We start from the raw sequence: 20,645 nt of genomic DNA on the forward strand, positions 1-20,645 counted from the left end.
CAGACCCCCATCTTCCACCCACCCAAAGGCTAGGGACGTCTTCAGAGAGTTGAAGCCACAGCGGAGACTTCCAGGCTTTGCTGTAACCACCTAGCTGATGTTCCTACTAGTTTAGTGTGTGTGTGTGTGTGTGTGTTGTGTGCTTGCACATTCATATGCATGTTTTTACGTGTGCAGGCATAGATGATGTAAGGCTTGAGTGTACATGTATGTGTGCCAGTATTTGTGGAAGCTGGTGTGGTCAACCTTTGCTATGACTCCTCAGGCACCATCCGCCTTCCCCCTTTTTAATGTGGATTCTAGACAGCCATCTCTTGTCCTTATGCTTGCAAGGTAAGCACTTACTGAGGTATTTCCTATCTCACACGGTGGTTTTCGAGTCTTCATCTCCTTTAAGGACTTAATGTGTCCCGCTCTCTCTGCCTGGCGCCACTGCCCACCTGATTCAGGCGTCTCAGATGTGGCCCATATAAGAGGTCAGGTTTTCAGACCTAATCTGTGTCACTGGAGGAAAAACTCATTCACAGAGGGGTTGCAAACAGCTCCTGAGCCTTTTAATGGCCAGGCCTGTAGGTCTGAGAACATAGGGGACAGTGTGGAGGGAAATGGACTCAGAGCACTGGAACTGCCTGGAATGGACACCCACCTTTCTTCAAGAACACAGACTCGTGCCTATGTCACAGTCCAGAGCTATCAGAGAATGAGAGGGGCATGAAAGGAACCGACTCAGCCCTGTAGCCCGAGAGTGTGCTCCGGTCCCTGCAGGCTGGTTCTCCACTCACCAGAGCTATCAGAGAATGAGAGGGGCGTGAAAGGAACTGACTCAGCCCTGTAGTCCGAGAGTGTGCTCCGGTTCCTGCAGGCTGGTCTTACACTCACCACTGTTGCTGCGTGTCCTGAGGTCAGATCCGTCTCCTGGTCCATCAGCCTCTTCAGGAACCTCCACGAGCTCTGACGTCTTGGAGAAAAGAGGAGACAGCACAGAGTAAGCCAGTGAGCCATGATGTATCATGGGCCAACTGAGTATAGAACTTTAATGTCCGTTCTGGATCTAGAGAGGGATTTGTATCGCATTTGTGAATTTTCAGTTGTCATATACGGTCCGCCATTGATTGACATGCTAAGGGGCATGCAATTGTCCACATATACTCACACACTTTGGCATATGTTTATTTAAATCACATTTAGCTCCATTTATATGGTTCTTCCAGTAGCTGAGAGTTAACATCACTGTTTGAACTTCCAATGAGAATGATACCCTCTTCACAAAGTCATCGGGTCATGTGTCAAATTCCAGGAGCCTGGGGAGGGCTCAGTTTTTAAAGTGGTTGCTGTGTGAGCATGAGAACCTTAGTCTGGATCCCCCACACTTATGTAAAAACCAAGCATAGGGGACATGTGCTTATAACCCCAGTGTTTGGGGGGGGACACTGGGACAAGCAGATCCCTGAGCTTACTGGCTGGCCAGGTGAGCTGACCTGGTGAGTTTCAGCATTACTGAGAAACTTCATGTCAGAAAAAACATGGTTAAAATGGTTGCAAGTGAGAGAAGGAGAGAGGGAAATGCCTTGCCTTGACCTTTGACCTCCACATTCATGCACACACATTTGCATACCCTCATGGGAACATTAGATTTACTAAAACACATGTACAATGGCACAAGTAATATTCTACGTGCCGTGAGACAGTGTCCACGAGAGCCAAACACTTCCATTTTACTAGCAGATCCTTCAGGGCTCACGTGGAATGGCTGTTGTAATAACCCTGACACAGCTGTTACACTCTCTTTCTTAATAAAATAGAACGAGACACGTAAGTGTGCCTTCCAGAAATTCTAAACAGTGCTTTCTTCTGTGCGGATTTAGTCTTTAGAACCAACTGAACCAAAGGATGGGGAGGTCTGTCCCCTTCCTCTTTAGCATCACCTACAGGCCAGCAAACTACCACGGCTATTCACATTTCTGAGAAGGCAGACCTAGCTGGTATCTGTGTTCTGCATAAGCTAGGAAAACACATGGAAGCTGCTCTTCCTTCTTCTTTTAATTGCCACTTTTCCTCTCGAGAGTTTCACTCATGTAGACAATGAAACATGATTTTATATATATATATATATACACATACATACACACATATATATGTATGTATATATATATTTCTGAAGTCAGTGGAAGAACTGAGTTTAAAGGTGGTTTCTTAGCAATCGTGTGGCTTCAGAAGGCTTTCTAGTCTCACATGCCTGACTTGTGTTCTTATTCTCTACTACTGGGCAAGGAGTGCACACCTGTTTGCCACTAAGCTTCGAGCTCAACAACTTGTTGAGGTTGGAGGAACCTGTTCTCTCTCTCTCTCTCTCTCTCTCTCTCTCTCTCTCTCTCTCTCTCTCTCTCTCTCTCTCTCTCTTTCTCTCCTAGTGCTGGGGTTACAGTCAGTCACTGCCACGGCTTTTACGTGGCTTCTTGGACTCAAACCTGGATCTTCATGCTTGCCCGCTAGTACTTAGATAGCTGAGCCATCTCCTCCCCTTCCCACCCAGACAACTTTACGGAACAGAAGACGAGGTCAATTACCGAGGTTCTGGGGGGTGAGTCAGACCCACTGCCTGAGCTTCCCTTCTTCGTTCTCTGGGCCAGGGAAGTGCCAAATCTGAGGGCCTCGTACACGGGGTCCACCTTATTGCCACAAGCTGCAAAAGAAGAAGAGACTCATTTCAGAGAGCCCAGCTGACCCAAGAAGCCAGATCTCTGTCAAAGAGTCTTGGGGACCTGACCAGGGGGCAGGTCCCTTTCCCATGGATGAGGGCTCATATCAAATGCCCTTGCTCCCATGTAGAACTCCACACATCCATCCAGAACTGATGAGAACATGAAAGAAGATATCCACACCACATCCTTAGATGACACTTTATTAAATAGTATGTGTCATTTGCTGAGTTTCTACTTAGCATTGATAAATATGTTATATTACATTACATATACTATATTAATATATTATTACATATTATATATATGCTATATATAGTTGTAAATATACTATATACATATATAAACAATTGTGAGAAGTAGTGACCACTGGCCCCATCTTCCAGCATGTGGCTGAAGGTTCAATGACACTTGATAAATGGGACACTGACTCTGCGCATGGGCTGCAGGGTGCCATGTCTTATGCTGATGGTTGCGTGGGTGTGTCCTTTGAGGCTGATAGCTGGACAAGTTGTCTTGTTGCTGAAGGTCTGAAAAGTATGGCGTCTACTTTTGAAACTCTGCTTTTGTTTGTTTGTTTGAGTTTTTCCAAGACAGGGTTTCTCTGTACCAGTCCCACCTGTCCTGATGTAGACTGGGATGGCCTCAAATTCACTGGGATCCTCCTGCCTCTGCCTCCCAGTGCTGGGATTAAAGACATACGTCACCACCACCTGGCTGACTCTGCTACTTTTAAACTCCATTAGGGAGAGCATATGTTTCCTCTCCAGAAATTATTAGAGCTAAGAAGCTCTGCTATTCTACTAGCTTTGCAGCCCCTAGCGGGTTACCGTCATCACTGGCACCTCCGTGCATCCTCGTCCCAACTCACCAATGGGCATAACTTCTTTAATGCATCCAAACTGTTCATGAATGAGCAGAGGGGAGCTGTAGTAACGCCGAAATCCCTTTGGCTGGAGAGAGAATGAAAAAGAGAAAGACTTAATGTCAGAGAGGAGATAGAGAAAACCAAGCAGCAGTTCTAAAGATAAAGCCAGTTGTTGCCTCCCTTGAATGTACTCACATAGCCTGCTATTGTTATAATTTACCACTGACTGGAGGAAGGGGGGAGAGGAAAAATGGAGATGAGCAAGCTAATGTTCCATCTAGAAGGCAAGCTCCCAGCCTTCTGCCCTTGCCTCTTCTACTCTGCTCTGTAAGCTCACTACGTGCTGAACCCTCATCCCCACCCCAGAATACATCTCACAGCTTTCCGCCACAGCTTACTGTGGGTGCTTCAGATGATAGAAAGCCCACACAGGGGAAGGGAGAGGTCAGGACATGCCCAAGGCCCTTGGATGTTTTCAGAGCATCACCCAGAACCATCAGCCTTGCCTTCTGGGTTCAGCTGTGTTTCTGACCTGTGGTCTTTCCCTTGGCTTGTGGGAACGACCCTTGGAAATACAGAGGGTGGCAGATGTGACAGGAATCTAAAAGGAGAGGCCATTGCAAACCAGAGTCACTGGCTGCACTTTCTAAGGACCTGGATTTGATACCCCCCAGGGTTGGCAGGTGACTTGAAACCCATAAGCATCTATGAATCCTCACACATCTCTTACAAATGGTGCCCATATTTGAGCACTGCTAGAGATTGGGGTCAGAGGCAGCTCCCTGCCCTGAAGCAGGTCTTTGATGGCATTGCATTTGGTGTTAAGCCATTGTCCCTACTTATCATGAACTTTTCCTTAGAGTCAGAAAAGACATCAGAATTCCTTCCTGGGCTGGAGACTGTTGCTACTTCCCTAAGGCAGACATTCTTGGTGCAACACTTTGGACACTCTGGGTTCAGTGGTCTTTAAAATGTGTTCGGCGGTACACTGGGACTGAAGGCCACACTCCTGAGATGACCTGAGCAGAATGTGCACAGACCGGGAGATCTCCTTTAGTCTGACCTACGTGACTGTCACAGGGACACTCAGGTGTGTGTGTGTGTGTGTGTGTGTGTGTGTGTGTTGTGGGTGGGTTAGCTTCAGTCTTCTCTCCGCCCCTACTCAACAGCTAATGGCAACCACACTGTAACAAAGCACCCTAGTTTGCACTGGCTGATGGGGGCGCCTGTAATGTTTAATGTTCACTCTGAAAGCCTGAATTGTCCCAGGAAGACGAATGAAGCGCTACAGCTGAGAAGTCCCCACCTGAGAGGTGGGGCACTCGGACTCCTGTCGGTGTAGCGCATTCATTACAGATATTGGCACGTCTCAGCTCCTTCACTGTGCCAATTACAGTGCTTTTGGGGACGCTTCAGAACTCCTGAGAAGGGGTTTCTCGGGTGTGGCTTCCCCGGGACAGACTCCTAAGGACTCTGAGTGTTCCAGGGCTCCATCTGGCCTCACCAGCCCTTACCAGCTTGCCCATGCAGCGCTGGGGTGCCAGGCCGTCTGCACACTTGTGATGGATGCTCATCTTACAGGCCCCGCAGCGCAGTCCGTGCTTAGCGTGTGTTCCTGTCAGGCACACAGCACACTTTGGTTAGGTACAGCCTGCCCTTTCCTGTGGTCTGGTCAGAAATCACTGAAAGAAAGGGAAACTTCTAGCCAGTTAATTCTTCTCTGAGATTGTTTTTCAGGAAACTTGATAAATGAAAATTTTAATATAATGTATCCTTTCCCCCACCTCACATTTCCTGCTTAAGAAATCCACTGGTTTCTCCCTTTTTATGTTCGTGACGTTAGCAAGTCCGAACACCCATGCTTTCTTTGTCTTAATTCAGGCTAGCAAAATCCATGTTCTTTACTGTTCATGCTGGTCGTCCATCGTTCATCTCTTCTCTTTTGAGCCCTACTGAGTTGTGCTGGTAAAAACATCTCACCCATTCTCACCTGCTCACTGTGACGGGGAGGTGTGGCATTAGTGGAGGGAAGCTTGCAATCCCTCATGCTTATGAACTGTCAGTCATGTGACTTTCTTTCAGTTCTCTGGATGCCTTAGCTCTTTAGTCCCTCAGCGTCCCTGCATGAGCTGCTTACTATATCTGTGATGCTGCTCGGTCTCTCTTCACTTGTCTAGTGACCCCTTCATACTTTGACTCTGTCATTCATACCAAGCATTTCCCTTTCTTCCTTGTATCTCCCTATTACCCCCTCTTCCTCCTTCTGTCCTCCCTTCCCTTCTTCCACCGTCCTCTCCTCTCCTCCTCTCCCCCATCTTCTCTTCCCTCTTCTCCCTCTTATTTCCATCCTGTTACTCTGTGACTCTCACCTCTCTGTCTCGTCTCTCCCCCTTCTCCTCCCCCTCCAATTCTCCAGCCTCTACCTTTCTCTCCCCCTCCTCCTGCTTCACACTGCAGAAGAACACTGGGGTCTCGCACATACTGTGTCTTCCAGCCACAGCCCAGCTCTCCCAAGGTTCTTTCTTGCAGCGCCCTGGGACTATCTTTTAGAACATTCTTCATAACTAACAACAAGCATTTACTTGAAAGCTTGCTTTTGTCTTCCTTTGCCTCTGGAGGGTGAACTCAATGAGACCAAGGCTGGTGTGCCTTGGTGTGCCTTGGTGTGCTGCTGCAAACCTTGCCCTGTGCCCAACACATTAAATAAACTAATGAACAAATCCCTTCACAATCCCAGTACACAGTGAAGCAACAGTGACAGATCTGAGGTACCTCGTGGGAGCAGACTCTGACACTGGAGGAGTATTCAATAGCTGAGAGGGGTGTGAAGTTCTGTCTGCATTGTTTAATCTTAAAAATGAGAAGTCAGGGGATGTAATTTGTCCCAAGGCAATCGAGGTCCCACCTTGTCCCTTTCTTTCACAGCTTGCCTCAAATACTTCCTCAAATAAATCCTTTTGGGCAGGATTGTTTAATGTATGTGGCGATGAAGTTGGGCTTAATTAGATGGTATAACAAAGAAACGCAAGGATGCACAGTTCGTGTGGAAAAGCAACATGTAAGCCCATTCACTGGGAGGTGCCACCTGGAAAGTCCCCTCAGGAGGCACCATTTAACAGAGGACCTGTCTCTGCTCTGGTTGAAGCTGCCCCCCTCAGCACACATGCTTAAGTGTGCGTGCACACTACACGTCTGCATACATGTACACATGTACATACACACCATGAAAGCATATTACTTGCTTATACACTGTGGCAGAAAAGTCCCCCCCTTTTCTGAGAATAATCCCTCAGGTAAAGAAAGTTGTATTTCCAAAGACTAGCCTTGAAAAACAATGACTTCCATTTCAGTTCTGAGCTCACTATCTGTGCCTGCGTGGGAAGAAGGTAAGCAAGATCTTCAAAAGGAAGTGGCTTCCCTGTGAGCTGGCCTCTGAAATGACGTCATTATAAATGATGGTCTATTTTCCCTCATCTATACATTTCCTTTCCCTGACTCCGGTTTTCCGGCCTGCTTTCATACTCCGCTGCTTGGCATGAATCAGACCGCCAGGAATGACTCGGTGCTAGGTGTGCCCACTTCCACTGCGCAATGACAAGCTTGACTGAAGGGGGAAAGCTTCTACTCTCAACAGGGAGAGAGTGATTTGGATCACTGCAGTGGTCCTGGTTTATTCTAGAAAGATTTGGAGAAGGCCTGGTCTGACTTCTTTCTGTGACTCCTGCCTTCTACCCCCTAAGCTTTGTTGTGTGTTCCCTTATGTCTGACTAGAGAGAAGTATATAGTATTGAATTTTAATATGTCCACACCGGCTCTTCAAACTTAAAAATGCAACCGCATACTTCGGATCCCTTAACTACCTTTATCACCACATGAGAACCCTCTCTCCACAGGGATGCTAACAGGACAGTGTCATAATGAGGTGTCCTTTGGCCTATGGAAAGGTTCTGTCCTAGCAGACAGTCATAAAGTGAAAATACTGGAGGAAGAAGCGCACCAAAGGGGCTAGATGTAGGGCTAAGTTGGTCAAGGGCTTGCCTTGTGAGCATGAGGGACTGAGTTCAACCCCAGAACTCACATAAAGCAGAAAAGCCAGGTGTGATGGTGTGTGTGTTTGTAACGCTAATGTAGGGTGCCCTGGTCACCTAGCCTAACCTAACCGGTACATTTCAGGCCAGTGAGCAATCCTGTCTAAACAACGAGGTGATTGTGCCTGAGGACGTCCTCTGGCCTCCACAGGCATATGTACACGTGTATACACTTGTGTATCTGCACACACACAAGTATGCACACGTGCACAGATAAATACATATACAAACTGCACTTAATGCTCTCCCTCCACACTGTATTAATTAAAAATCATTAGATGCAGCGTAGAAGAGACATGGGGGCAGAAGTGGGGTCTCCCACATAACTGCAGTAGCCCAGGTAGTGCTGCAAGAGGATGTAAGAGGGTGGGCTGAGGAATAAAACAAAGGAAAAAAGACGTTTGATGACTTTGGATTTTATAGTAGATACAGCATTTGAGGGGTCTGAGGGAGTATTTATAAATTACAGAGGTATGATAGTTAAGGGAGTAGAAAGGGCAATTTTTACTTTGAGGGAAAATAAAATGTGTTTTTTTTTGTTTTTGTTTTTGTTTTTGTTTTTCGAGACAGGGTTTCTCTGTGGCTTTAGAGCCTGTCCTGGAACTAGCTCTTGTAGACCAGGCTGGTCTCGAACTCACAGAGATCCGCCTGCCTCTGCCTCCCGAGTGCTGGGATTAAAGGCGTGCGCCACCATCGCCCGGCTAAAATGTGTTTAAGAAAGAAATGCAATCATAGTAAAACATCTGAATTAGAGACTATTAGTGATTAGTCATAGGGCCTAAACTGACCTTTGACCTTTACACAAAACCGCGATGGAACTGCTGCTTGGAAAGGGCAGGGTAAGGAAGCCAGAGGCGAGTGTCTGGTGGCCTGAGAGAGGAAGCCTGATCTCCAGCAGAAAGTCATCAGATGTATCAATCACTACAAACAGCAGAAGCAAGTCCCTGGGAACTACGGATGGTATGTGGGGGTCATGAGCAGCAATGAGGGCATGAGGGGAGGACACCTTTCGGGGCCTGGGATGAGGTGGTGTCCACTGTAGCACTTTGCGGGACATCTGTCTTGAACTATCCCCATGCACTACTGTGATTGAAAGAAAAGGGAGGAAGGGCGAGATGAGCCAGAGAGGGAAGGGCTGCTCAGCCTGATGGAGAGTCATGATCGAAGACCAACATGGTAGAAGGAGAGAACCAATTTCTGTAAGTGGTTCTCTGATTTCCACGTGAACATGAACACACACACACACACACACACACACACACACTGTTAAAAAAGCAAAAAAATAGTGAGGCAGTCTCTGAAAACAAGACCCAAGTAGCCCCGTGGCCTGAGGGGCTCATGACATATGGACCCGAAGGCAACTAATGTGGTGACCTTATTACTTAACTCATCAATTATTCCTTGGAGTTCTGAAGTTCTGGCATAAACTAAGACAGTTTTCAGAGTTAAAAATGGTAATTATTTAGAATGTCAGACATAACTTCAAATAGAGCAGGTTAACGCCAGTACAATACTGATAGGGTCTACATAACGGTCTATTTCATGATCTTATATTACTTAACACAGGATGGGGGTTACTGAGCCATCCATTCAGAACTAAATGCTCAAGGCTAGAGTGTAAGGAAGTCTACACATAGACATTGGGGAAAAACACCTAAAAGCTTTCCCCTCAGGGCTGGGGAAATGTCTCGGGGTTAAAGTGCTTCCTGTGTGAGATCCTGAGCATGGATCATTAGAACACACTGAAGTCTCATGTGCCTCCCTTCCATAGCACATGCCTGAAACCCCAGCATTCTGATGGGGAGATAGGAGAGATATGGGATCCCTGCAAGTTGGTGGGTCACCTGGTCCAGAGGACACAGTGGCCAACAACAAGAGACCATGTCGCAAACAAGGTGAAAGATGTGGACCAACATCTGGTCCTTTGACTGCCACATGTGTTCCAACTCAAAAAACAGCCCCCCCCCAGAGGGAGGGAGGGAGGAAAAGAGGGGAGAGAGAGAGAGAGAGAGAGAGAGAGAGAGAGAGAGAGAGAGAGAGAGAGAGAGAGAGAGAGAGAGAGAGAGAGAGAATAAGAACTATATACAAAGATTGATTTTTCCTCCTCCATGCTGGTAGCTACATCTACTGGATTAGAATGCCATGCTATTAATGAAAATTATTAGGTATATATTTTAAACAGTTGGCCATACTGTTTAATTTCTTTTTCTTTTTGTGGCACTGGAGATTAAGCTTATGGCTTTGCACATGATTGACAGGGGCTTTACTAGTAAGTAAGCTATATCCCCAGCTCCCGTTTTTTTCCTTTTGCTTTTTCACTTTTGAGACCAAGTCTGGCTATACAGCACAGCCTGGCCTTGAATTAACTAGGTATGATCCTTTTGACTTTCCTCCTGAGTTTTGAGGGCACAGGCGTGTGCCACCACACTTAGACTGGCTAGATCAATTTTATAAGGATGTCGGCACTGAGAAATTGCTTAACTCTTGGGAAAGTTCCATATAATGTCAGAAGTTAAAGTAAGACTTAACAACTGAGAGCCCTTAATTAGAGAAATAGTATGGGGGTGGGGAGAACCACCTGTGAAAGGAAAGACATCTAGCCATACTGCAGTATTTGAATTAGCAACAAACAAGGGCTAAAAGTTAATCATATAAATGTTTAGATTGCTTCAAGTTTGTCCCATTGTAGAATTACGACTACAGATCATTTGAGGAAAATTAATGTAAATCACATCAGAAAAACTATGATTTTGAGAAAACAGTTTTTTTCTTCTGAGACAAGACTCAAGAATGCTATGTAAGCCAGGCTTTCACAACCCTTCTACATCAGCCTCCTGAGTGCCTGAGTTACAGACATGTGCCACAATATCCAGCCAGCTTGGGAAAAATACTTCAAGAATGTATAACCCTATATATAAACATGAACATCTATAAATATAGCAGTTCACCCGTATCTGTCAGGGTTATGATTTCCACTTTGTGCCTGAAACCACGGGTAGTACTGAATTCTAAATATACTGCTTTTCTTCCTATTCTTTCCTATGATAAGGTTAATTTATACCACAGCTAACAATAAAAAGAAAAATTATAACATTATGCCATAATGAAATTTATGTGACTACAAAACCTTCCTGTCTCTTCCCTTTTTGAAAACACCTCATGAATTGTACTTACCGTCTTTTTGTGATGGGAGGTGGTAGAAGCCTTTAGGAGGAGGTCAAGAGGAATGAGTCACATGAGCACCAAATAGCTGCTGTGTGATGCCCAGGCAGGTAACTTATACAGCTTGAGTACACTAGAGGAGGGGCTGCTGTGTTCCTGAGCAGGGCAGTGTGGCATTCTACCACACCGGTCAGAAGAGTGTACAGTTAAGGCCTATGACTTAATTACTTATAGAATTTTCCACTTAAAATTTCAGACTATAGGTGATTATGGGTAACTGAAATTGCTACCTGTGGGGAGATATGTATATGTATGTGTATATATGTATACACACATATTTTTACATATTGTAATTACTAACCAACACATACAGGATATGGCATGCATTTCCACTACACTGACATGCCAGTTCTCTTTGATATAAGGATATGGAGACTATTTCTAAGATCCTAAGGTCACACAAGGCTGGCAAAGCCAAATGAAGCCATGGAGCATGACTCTGTCTCTTGGTATCGGGACAAAGGGCAATTTAAAGAAACTGTCTGAGTTTGTTAGTGAACACACAAACACACACGGACACACCTGAGCAGAAGAGTACTATACTAGAGGTCAGGAACTTGAATTCTTATCTTAATACTGTAAGAAAGAATTAAAAATAATTGAGCTATGAGGAGGAATAATTCCTTTCAGGTTTCTTCATTTGATTAATAAGTGACCCTTGTGGCTTGTATGTAAACTGTTATTTTAGCCAAGGAGGCGGGGACAGACATAGACGGCAGCTTCACTGGGAAGAATGAACAAAGGCTGAGTTTGTGACGCACTGCCTGGGGAGCTTTCTAGTCCTTCTGTGGTCTCCCATCCAAGCACTATCCAGGCCCAACCCTGCTTAGCTTCCAAGACCAGAGGAGATCTGGTGCACTCTTCCTATTATCTCAGTAATCCTCTGAGGTAGAGCTAGCCACCTCCCCTTTCTATAGAACTAAGGCCTGGGAGCAGGAACCTGGTTGGGAAAGGAAAGAGGACGAGGGTTCAGTCTACCCTGCTGTGAAACTTAGCTCTCTTCCTTTCTTGGTAGCCTTCTGCTAGTCTTCTGTGAATCAACAGATCTCAGCCCTCATCTGTCCACATTTCCTTCACTGAAATTGAAAGACCAATACTAGGAAGATAGCCATGACCCACCCCACTGCTCCCAAAGTCTGATTGTTTCTTAGGATGAGAAAATAGAAAGAAAAGTATAATCAATAAGAACGGGGTTGGTGAGAAATAGCAAGAATATCCAGGGTTTTAAAGTTTCCTGAGATGATTCTGGGGCTGCAAATGAACTATTACAACATTTTCCTCAGAGGAGACATTCTGGTCCCATTCCTGGTTGAGGACATAAGAATAAGCCCCTAGGAGCTGGAGACAACCCAAGTTCAGTTCCCAGCACCCTGCTCTGATGGCTCTTAAGAGATTGTAATTACAGCCCCAGGGGTTTTGACACTCTCTTTTGGCCTCATTGGGCACTGACACACATGTGTCATACATACACATAGACACAAATACACACATGCATCTACATAAAAATAAAAAGTCTTAAAAAGCTCTCTTGGCTGACAAATATCAGGGCTGTACTGGCCTGCAGCACAGTGCTTAGAAAACATGCAGCGCGGAGGTAAAATACACAGAGAATTCTTCCCACTATGCATGCTAAACCCTCTAAGTAGGTGATTGCTTGATGTGGGAGTCCCCTCTGTATACTATGAATACCATTGGTGAATAAAGAAACTGCCTTGGCCTGTTGATAGGGCAGGACTTAGGTAGGCAGGAAAAACTAAGCTAAATGCCGGGAGAAAAAAGGAGGAGTTAGGAAGAAGCCATGTAGCCCCACCAGAAATAGATGCCAGAACTTTGCTCGGTAAGCCACTGCCACGTGGCAATACACAGATTACTAGAAATGGGTTAAATTAAGATGCAAGAGTTAGCCAATAAGAGACTAGAGCTAATGGGCCAAGCAGTGATTTAATTAATACAGTTTCTGTGTGATTATTTCGGGGCTGAGCAGTCAGGGACAAACAAGCGGCCTTATCATGACAGTTGCGGACAGTCAGGAACATGCCAGTCAAGGTTGCAAGAGTGTTAGCCATTATGTCTGCACTGGTGTTCCCAGGTATGCTATGCATCTATTCATGGACTTGCTACTTTATCTTTCAAAATAATAAAGGATATTTCTCTTTTAGTCAAAACCATATTCTAATCTTGGTTATTTACACTTTTTTGGTATATATGTGTTTGTGTGTGGTCTGATGTGTGTGTGTGTGTGTGTGTGTGTGTGTGCGTGTGTGTGCCCTCTGCACACACATGGGAAACAGAGCAGAATGGCAAATGTCTTCCTTTATTTCCTTCTGCTTTATTTTCTTGAGACAGGGCTCTCACTGAGCCTGTGGCTTGCTGTATCTGTTAGCCTAGCTGACCAACAAGCTTGGAGGATTTTCTTGTCTCTGCCACCTAGAACCGGGGTTGTTGGCATTTGCGGCATTACCTGGTTGTTCTGTGGTACTGGGGATTTAAATTCAGGACCTCATTCTTCCCCAGTGAGCCAGCTCCAAAGATTCTGGTTGATTCTTTTAAAACTGGGGTTGTAAGACAATGAGATACAAAATTAAGATGATTGTTTAACAAATTACTATGCCTTCTACACATAAGCTATATTTGGTTGTTCATATCTGGGTATGTGTGTATGTATATACACATGTAATTTATGAAGACAGCGTGGCAGAGTGGAAAAAGCTGGGCACAGACTCTTAAAAGGTTCTCATAGCCGTCCCGTGCTCTGAGACCTTAGACTAAGCACTCAGTTCTGAGTTGCTGATTTGTGGTGCTGAGAGACACAGATCTTCAGCTCCTGAGCAGCGACTTACGCTGGGGTCACTACTTCAGATTCCTTAAGTCTGAGCTAGCGACAGCAAACTAAGGAACTGGCCACGCTGTAGTGTAGTGTCTGCATGTGTCAGTCCTCCTGAGTGCATCGTCTCCAGACCTCTCCTTTAGAATGACAAACAAACAAGGTGGTCCTCGCGATGTAGAAGTTAGTCTCGAGGGATTGCAGGGATGGCTCAGCCATTTAGAGTACTTATTGCTCTTGCAGAGAACCCAGATCAGTCCACAGCACCCAAGTGGTGCCTTCTAGCCTCTGTGGGCACCAGGCATGCAGGTGGTTTACACACACACACACACACACACACACACACACACAGGCAAAGTACTCATATGCATAAAACAGAATTTTTAAAAAAGAAGGCCCTTCTTTAAAAACAGAGAGTCTTAAGTACATTTTTCACATGAATATGTTATAAAACACTAATGAAATACATTGTTTATAGAGGAATTCATTCCACAGGGAAGTGAATCGCACTTATCAAGCATATTAATATTTTTATTTGGGTAATATTTAAGTTTCTACATGAACATTTATTAAATACTCAGGGAAGAAGTCCATTGTTGAAAACCCTCTATCTACTTGCTGCAAATCATCTTGCTAAAAGTTTTCAAGAGTCCTGGCCAAGTTACACATGAGGATTATGTAGATGTCACAAGTTGGGCCTTCTAAAGATCCAAGGAACTGCATCAGAGGGCTACACCCAAGATGGTCAAAGAGGGAAAAGCCACTAAGGAGAAAAAACCCAAACAAATAAAAAAACAATTCAATTAAACACATATGTATTCATTCACAGGACAGAAAATGGGCCAGTCAGGTGTGGAGCTTCGATCATACTGAGATCAGGCCAGAACTGGAGAAGCCATGGGAATGCGGCAGGAATGTCCTGAGTACACTGAATGACAGCTTCCATGGTGTTCACTATGGAGATGGGAATGAGAGAAGCTGCAATGGAGAGAACACTGGGTCTTGGTCTTGTCTAGAGCCCTGAGAAGGGATAGCGACAGAACCGTTCTCCTCCCCTTACCCTGGAGGGCTCTCTCGCACATGGAGCGTCCAGTGATAATTATGCTATTCCTAGTAGCATGAGAAAACCTTTGTGGTATTTAATGTGACATCGACAAACCACGGTTTGGGGCAGTCTTGTATTTGCCAAGAAGAAAGCAGGTCCCTCCAGAAATACCTGCTGTGGGAACCTGGGCATCTTGGCTTCTACTAGGGAATAGTTGCATAGTCAAACCTTTCAATGGGAATAATGGGAAAATGGATAGGACTGGAGGTCATTATGAAAAGAAGCCAGACTAGGACCTCAAATAGACAATACTGTAGGTTTTCTCCCATGTACAGAATCTGTCATCTATCTATCTATCTGTCTGTCTGTCTGTCGTTATTTGTCTTTGTATCTAAGCACTTACCCATCTATCTATCATCCACCTACCTATGATTGAAAGCAGACTAGAAGAGGGAGGAAGGGATCTAGAGAGTGGAAAGGGGACAGCAGGAAGGAATGATGAAATATGTGCGACACAAAGTAGAGAGAGAAGTGGACAAGGTGACGAGAAGAAGAGGTGAAAACCGTGTATAATGATAGAGACATAAACAAATGTCACCACAAAACCCATTACTTTGTATATTGAATGAAAACTGATTAAAACAAGGCAAATCTTGAAGTGTGTGCCCAAGAACTGAAAAATAATAAAAAAATAATCTATTATAACAAAAGCACAGTAGTGAGTAAGCCAGGAAATGGCTGATACCGGGACAAATGAATGACACAACCAATAATATGAATGGAGAGAGCCAAATAATGTCTCGAAGAACTCAGTGCTTGAGAGAAGGAGGGGGAAGAAAGGAGAAGAAATAACTCAGGGCTTGTTGAAGGCGACTTCTCCCAGCAGCAGTGAGAGGAGAATTAGACACAAATGCTGGCGCCACATCTGCTTCCTTTCTGGTGGAAGCAACAGGTGCTTATTTAGAAGGAGTTTGGTAATAAAGTTTGTATGGGGCAAGAAACTAAGAGTTGAAACTAATAAATAATCTGAAGAAAATTTAAGTATTATTACTTATTTATTGAGCTTATTTATTTAAATTTAGATTATTTATCCTTAATAATAAGTGTGACTCTAAGCACAGTTTCATGATAAGCAATATAACAAAATATTGATTAAAATTGATCATATAAAGTATAGTCACCATGGTTGGGGGCTTGTTCAGTTGGTAGAGTATGTCTAGTGTTCATGACGGTCTGGTGGTAGCTCATGCCTATAGTACCATAATTGAAACGTGGACGTAAGAGGATCAGAGGTTCAAGGTCATCCTTGGCTACACTGAAAGGCTGGCCTTTGTTACATGAGATTTGGTCTCAAAACAATAACAAATTCACATACACAATGCAGAAAGAGGTTGAAATCAATGTTATTACATAAGATTTACGAACTGTTCCTACAAGTTGAAGGAATAAAGGTGAAGAGTCAGAGGCTACAGTATTATCCAAAGATATGAACCTACAACTGACGAGATAAATGGATTTGAAAATTAAACATTTAATAGATGACAGACTTATTGGGCAATGATGACGCACGCCTTTAATCCCAGCATTCGGGAGGCAGAGGCAGGTGGATCTCTGTGAGTTCGAGGCCACCAAAACTACAGAAAAACCCTGTCTCAAAAAGCCAACCCCCCAAAAAAAATAGATGGTAGACTTAGTAAGCAAAGAGTTAGGGGAAAGGATATAAAGTTCTCTATTGTTTCCCTCTTCCAAATAAGTAGAAATTGAAAAGAAAAACTGAAACGAACCAGTCACTGGTCACAAATGGCAGGGCAGTCACATTCACACATGGCAGCTGGGCGAGGGAGATGACATCATTTGTTGTTAGGTAAACCTGGGACAAGTGTTTCCTTGGTATCAGGTTTTGTTCTAAACATCAGAAACTTACAGAATTTTCAATCACAGGGTTGGGTGTTAGGAAAATAACTATATGTGCAAAGAATTAGTAACAAAAGCTCTCTTCAGCTTTTCTAGTAACAGTAAGATATGTTTTAAAAAAAACCCAGCAAAATACCACAAACTCAGATCATAGTTATTGGGTACATCTATGAACAAACTAGAGTTTTGGCCAGTGGGAGAATTTTAATGGCTGACATGATGTTCACATATATAATGGAAAAAGTGTCCCCTCAGAGCAAAAAAGCCCCCAATCTTTAGAAGACGCATTTAAAACAGGCATGTGCATTAAAAGGCTGACGTGGGCACCAGGCAGACTGTCACTGCATGTGGGTGTGGACTTAGAAACCTTTTCAGTCTTTGTTCTTGCTTATTTGTATCCCCTCATTTTCCACAGTGAGCACATTTTCCCTTGTTAAAAAAAAACAAAGCTGGATATGTATTTGAAGGGAAGTGTTATTTTTGAGGAATTAGAAAAGTAAGATCATGTCGAAACAAGAGGAGCTGCTGTGCAGTTTGGGTTTGGGTGTTCCCATTGCTGGGCAAGGCTGGGAAGGGGGCAGCCTAGGAAAGAATGACGGGGTCTGGGGAGATGGGTGGTTGCGAAAGTGCTGGCTGTGCACACGGGAAGATTTGGATTCTCAGCGCCCTAGTGAACGCCTCCTGGTCCGGCACACCATGCTGATGTGAAGCAGACCGGGCTCAGCTCAGTGACCTGCTGTTTCTCACCCTTCCCGAAAGGAGCCCGAGACTTCTCACTGTGCTCCCTGTCTTATGTACTAGAAGGATCTTGAGCTGAGCAGTGAGAGCAGCGTCATGTTTTAGATAGCTCGAAACCCTATGGGTCCATCAACAGGTTTCTGTTAAGAGGAAAGAAAAAGGAACGGGTTTGCTATCTCAGCCGAATCTAGTCAAGGGGCTCAGTTAAAACTGATTAAAAGTAACCTTCCCCTCTCCTCTGCTACCTTCAGCTCGACTTACAAGTCAGGGCCAAGTTTTCCAGGAAAGAGAAGTGTAGAGTCCCAAGGCTGATGGTAGGAGTCTTCAGTTTCTCTGCACCTAATTTGTTGAGGTGTGTTCTCTCGATTGAACCCAGAGTTCACCAATAGGGCTGGCCTAAACTAGCCAGTTTGCTCTGAGCATCCCTTGTCTCTGCCTTCCAAGTGATGGTTTTTCAGGTGGGATGCCTGCCACATCTACTGTCTTTATGTAGGTGCTGTAGCTTGATCCCAACTCCATCCTTGCTTACTGCTTATACAGCCAACATTTTAAGCATGGAGCCATCCCCCAGATTCCCCAGCGAATCTGAAATGCCATTAATCAAGCAGAAAACTTCTAGTAAGGCTGAAAAGACCCCTTGGCCATCTCTCCCTGCCTACGTCCCCCACTCTTCCCTATAGAACGTCATCTCCAACCCTGTCCTGGCTTAAAAAATTAATGGCATTCATTGTTTATAAATGCTGCTGTTGATCTTTCCTATTTCAGTTCCTGACGACTAGTGGAAAAACTCTCCTTTCCCCCGCCCCTCACCCACACTTGGCTTTAAAAATAGCGATGAGAGCTGGGCTGGCGCAGGGCCTCCTGGGTTTGGAGTTCACGGCCTTTGGCCCTGGGGCCATCAGTTCATAATATGAAACATGGCCGGTCAGCTTTTCTTCAGGGATGTGTGCTTGGCTTAAGCTTCTAGAGGAGGTGTCTTCGGAATGACCACTTTCTCCTGCTCATCTGGGGGACATTTGGACCTGTTGGCTTGACCCTGGTATTGACACTCTCTGCTGCTGATTCCTGTCCCCCTTTTCCAAAAGCCTGATCCTACCGCCATTTGCTTCCTTCAGTCTTGTTCTTGGAGCTTGAGGCTGGAGGTATCCTATTTATTTAGGCTTCCAAAGAACAAGAAGGCCAGTCTTTACGTGTATGACTGATATCAACCTTCTTTCTGAACATGAAGCTATGTTTATTTTTAGTTTTCATTTCACAGTGCTGGAGGTGGAACCCAGAGCCTCACACCTGCCAGGCACATGTCCTGTCATTAAGTTACATCTCATCCCCTTTAACGATTTTGCTATGAGACATCAAATTACTACATTTCCTAGGCTTATTTCTTATTTGAGATCTTCCTGCCTCAGCTCTTCGGTGTAGCTGTGAGGACAGATGTGTGCCACCATACTTGGTGTAGAGATTTAATAATGGATCATAGCTCACAAGGCAAAAATGACATTATTCACCATTTTTAACACTGACTGTGGGCATCAGTCGTGAGTGAGGGTCTGCCTTTCATCAGTCTGATGGGGCAGAGCCCCTATTCCACCTTTGTTAGTTACTGGAGGTTTTGGAACAATCAAGTCAAACTCAAGAACATGAGGTCACTTCTTTAGCTGCCAATGTTGGGTTAGCATCCCAGAGAAGAGTGGTAATGTGATGTTTGCTTGCTTCTGAGAGCTAATTAAGCTGTGGAGCAGGGGACACAGACAGAGATGTGACATAGAAAGCTATGAAACACTTCATGGGACTAAAAAAAATAACCTGAGTTGGTAAAGTGTGAACAAGAGGACCTGAACTCAACCCCAGCACCCACACAGAAAGCCAGGCAAGGGAGGCTGGCACTTGTAATACCAGCACTGAGGGGGAAGAGATAAGGGGATCCCTGGGACTTGCTGGCCAGTCAGCCTAGCCCAATTAGGGAGCCCCAGGTCCCAGTGAGAGATCCGGATTCAAAGGCACAAGGTGGCTGGGCCAGAGAGAGGGCTCATCAGGTAAAGCTAGTTCCACTTGAATGCTGTACCCAGATCCCACATGGCAGAGGAGAAAGCCAATTCCTGAAATGTCTTCTGACATCCACACATGTGCTCTGGCCTGCGTGTGTGTGTGTGTGTGTGTGTGTGTGTGTGTAGGGCAAACATCCACACAAATAATAAATGTAACAAAAAAATCCATACAGTAAACATCACCCGAGCAATGCCATCTGCAATTTACCTCTGCCCTACACATGCATGTACATGTGCGTGCGCACACACACACACACACAAAACGCATTTCCCTGACTGAAAGTGGAAGTGTGTGTGTGTGTGTATGCATCCATGTGGTGTATATGAACATGCACATGTGACTCTAGGTGCCATCCTGCACGTCTGCACTGTCATGCTGCCGAGGCAGAGCATGGGAGAGAACCATAGGCATCTGTATTTCTTTCCTGTTTCTCTGTTTCTATGGCTGGGTGGCTGGATAGTGTTTAGTAAATGATAGTGAATATGCTTCAACAGGATTAGTCGCGGGTCTCTTCTCCCCACCCCTGACCTCAGGAGGCTTGAAGCCCCAATATGTGGACTTGCCTGCTCTATTTTATACTACTGACCCAGTTCTGTCATTTATGATGTCATGTCTATTGTTGTCGCCTAACCGTGGGGACCATCCTAAAGTAGGTCAGTGGAGCAGCACCTGCTATGACAACTGAATGGCTGTGCAGGACATTTTCTCCAACAGGGTTCCTCAGTATGGCAAGCTGGAGGTGATGTCCTGTTCCTGGATCAGCCTCAATCTGGAATGATTCATAAGTCAGAAGCAAGCAGCCTCTTGACACGCATCGTTGCTTCATCTGAACTTCTGGCAGGAAGCAGAGGCCAGGTGTGAAGGCTCTGCCATGCTGGTAGACAAACCCTTCCAGTATCACTGTGGCTGTGCCTGCCGTCTCTCCCCACCCCTTCTTCTCCAGCTCCACTTTGACTGACTCGGTCTCTTTTCCTTCTGCCCTAGACATTCTGGATAGAATAAAAATAAATCAGAATGAAAGACTGTAGGAGAGAAGGTATATTCCGGGTACACACGCTGCAGTTTGGGGATGTTGTGTCTGGGGGTGGGGTAAACTATGGTAAACTATTTCATATGTAACCAAAGCTTGTCCTGAATGGCTGTACGGCCTCCTCATTCTGGTTGATTATTTATGCACTCAAGTCTTCTTCCCAGGCATTTC

The 20,645-nt window shown here is 45.0% G+C and overlaps 1 protein-coding gene across 2 annotated transcripts in view; it reads right to left on the minus strand.

The window, feature by feature from the left end:
* Positions 1–20,645, minus strand: part of Stac (SH3 and cysteine rich domain) — a 125,412-nt gene that overhangs the window by 40,514 nt on the left and 64,253 nt on the right. The window contains exons 3-6 of one of the 2 annotated variants that reach the window (XM_038324271.1): positions 5,082–5,182; positions 3,571–3,652; positions 2,568–2,683; positions 880–958 (exon numbers count right to left, since the gene is read on the minus strand). In XM_038324271.1, coding sequence (XP_038180199.1) covers positions 880–958; positions 2,568–2,683; positions 3,571–3,652; positions 5,082–5,182 — 378 coding nt within the window. The remainder of the gene's footprint in view (positions 1–879; positions 959–2,567; positions 2,684–3,570; positions 3,653–5,081; positions 5,183–20,645) is intronic. The other variant, XM_038324272.1, reaches the window with a different exon arrangement.

The sequence above is a fragment of the Arvicola amphibius genome, chromosome 3, assembly GCF_903992535.2.
Source record: "Arvicola amphibius chromosome 3, mArvAmp1.2, whole genome shotgun sequence".
NCBI lineage: Eukaryota > Metazoa > Chordata > Mammalia > Rodentia > Cricetidae > Arvicola > Arvicola amphibius.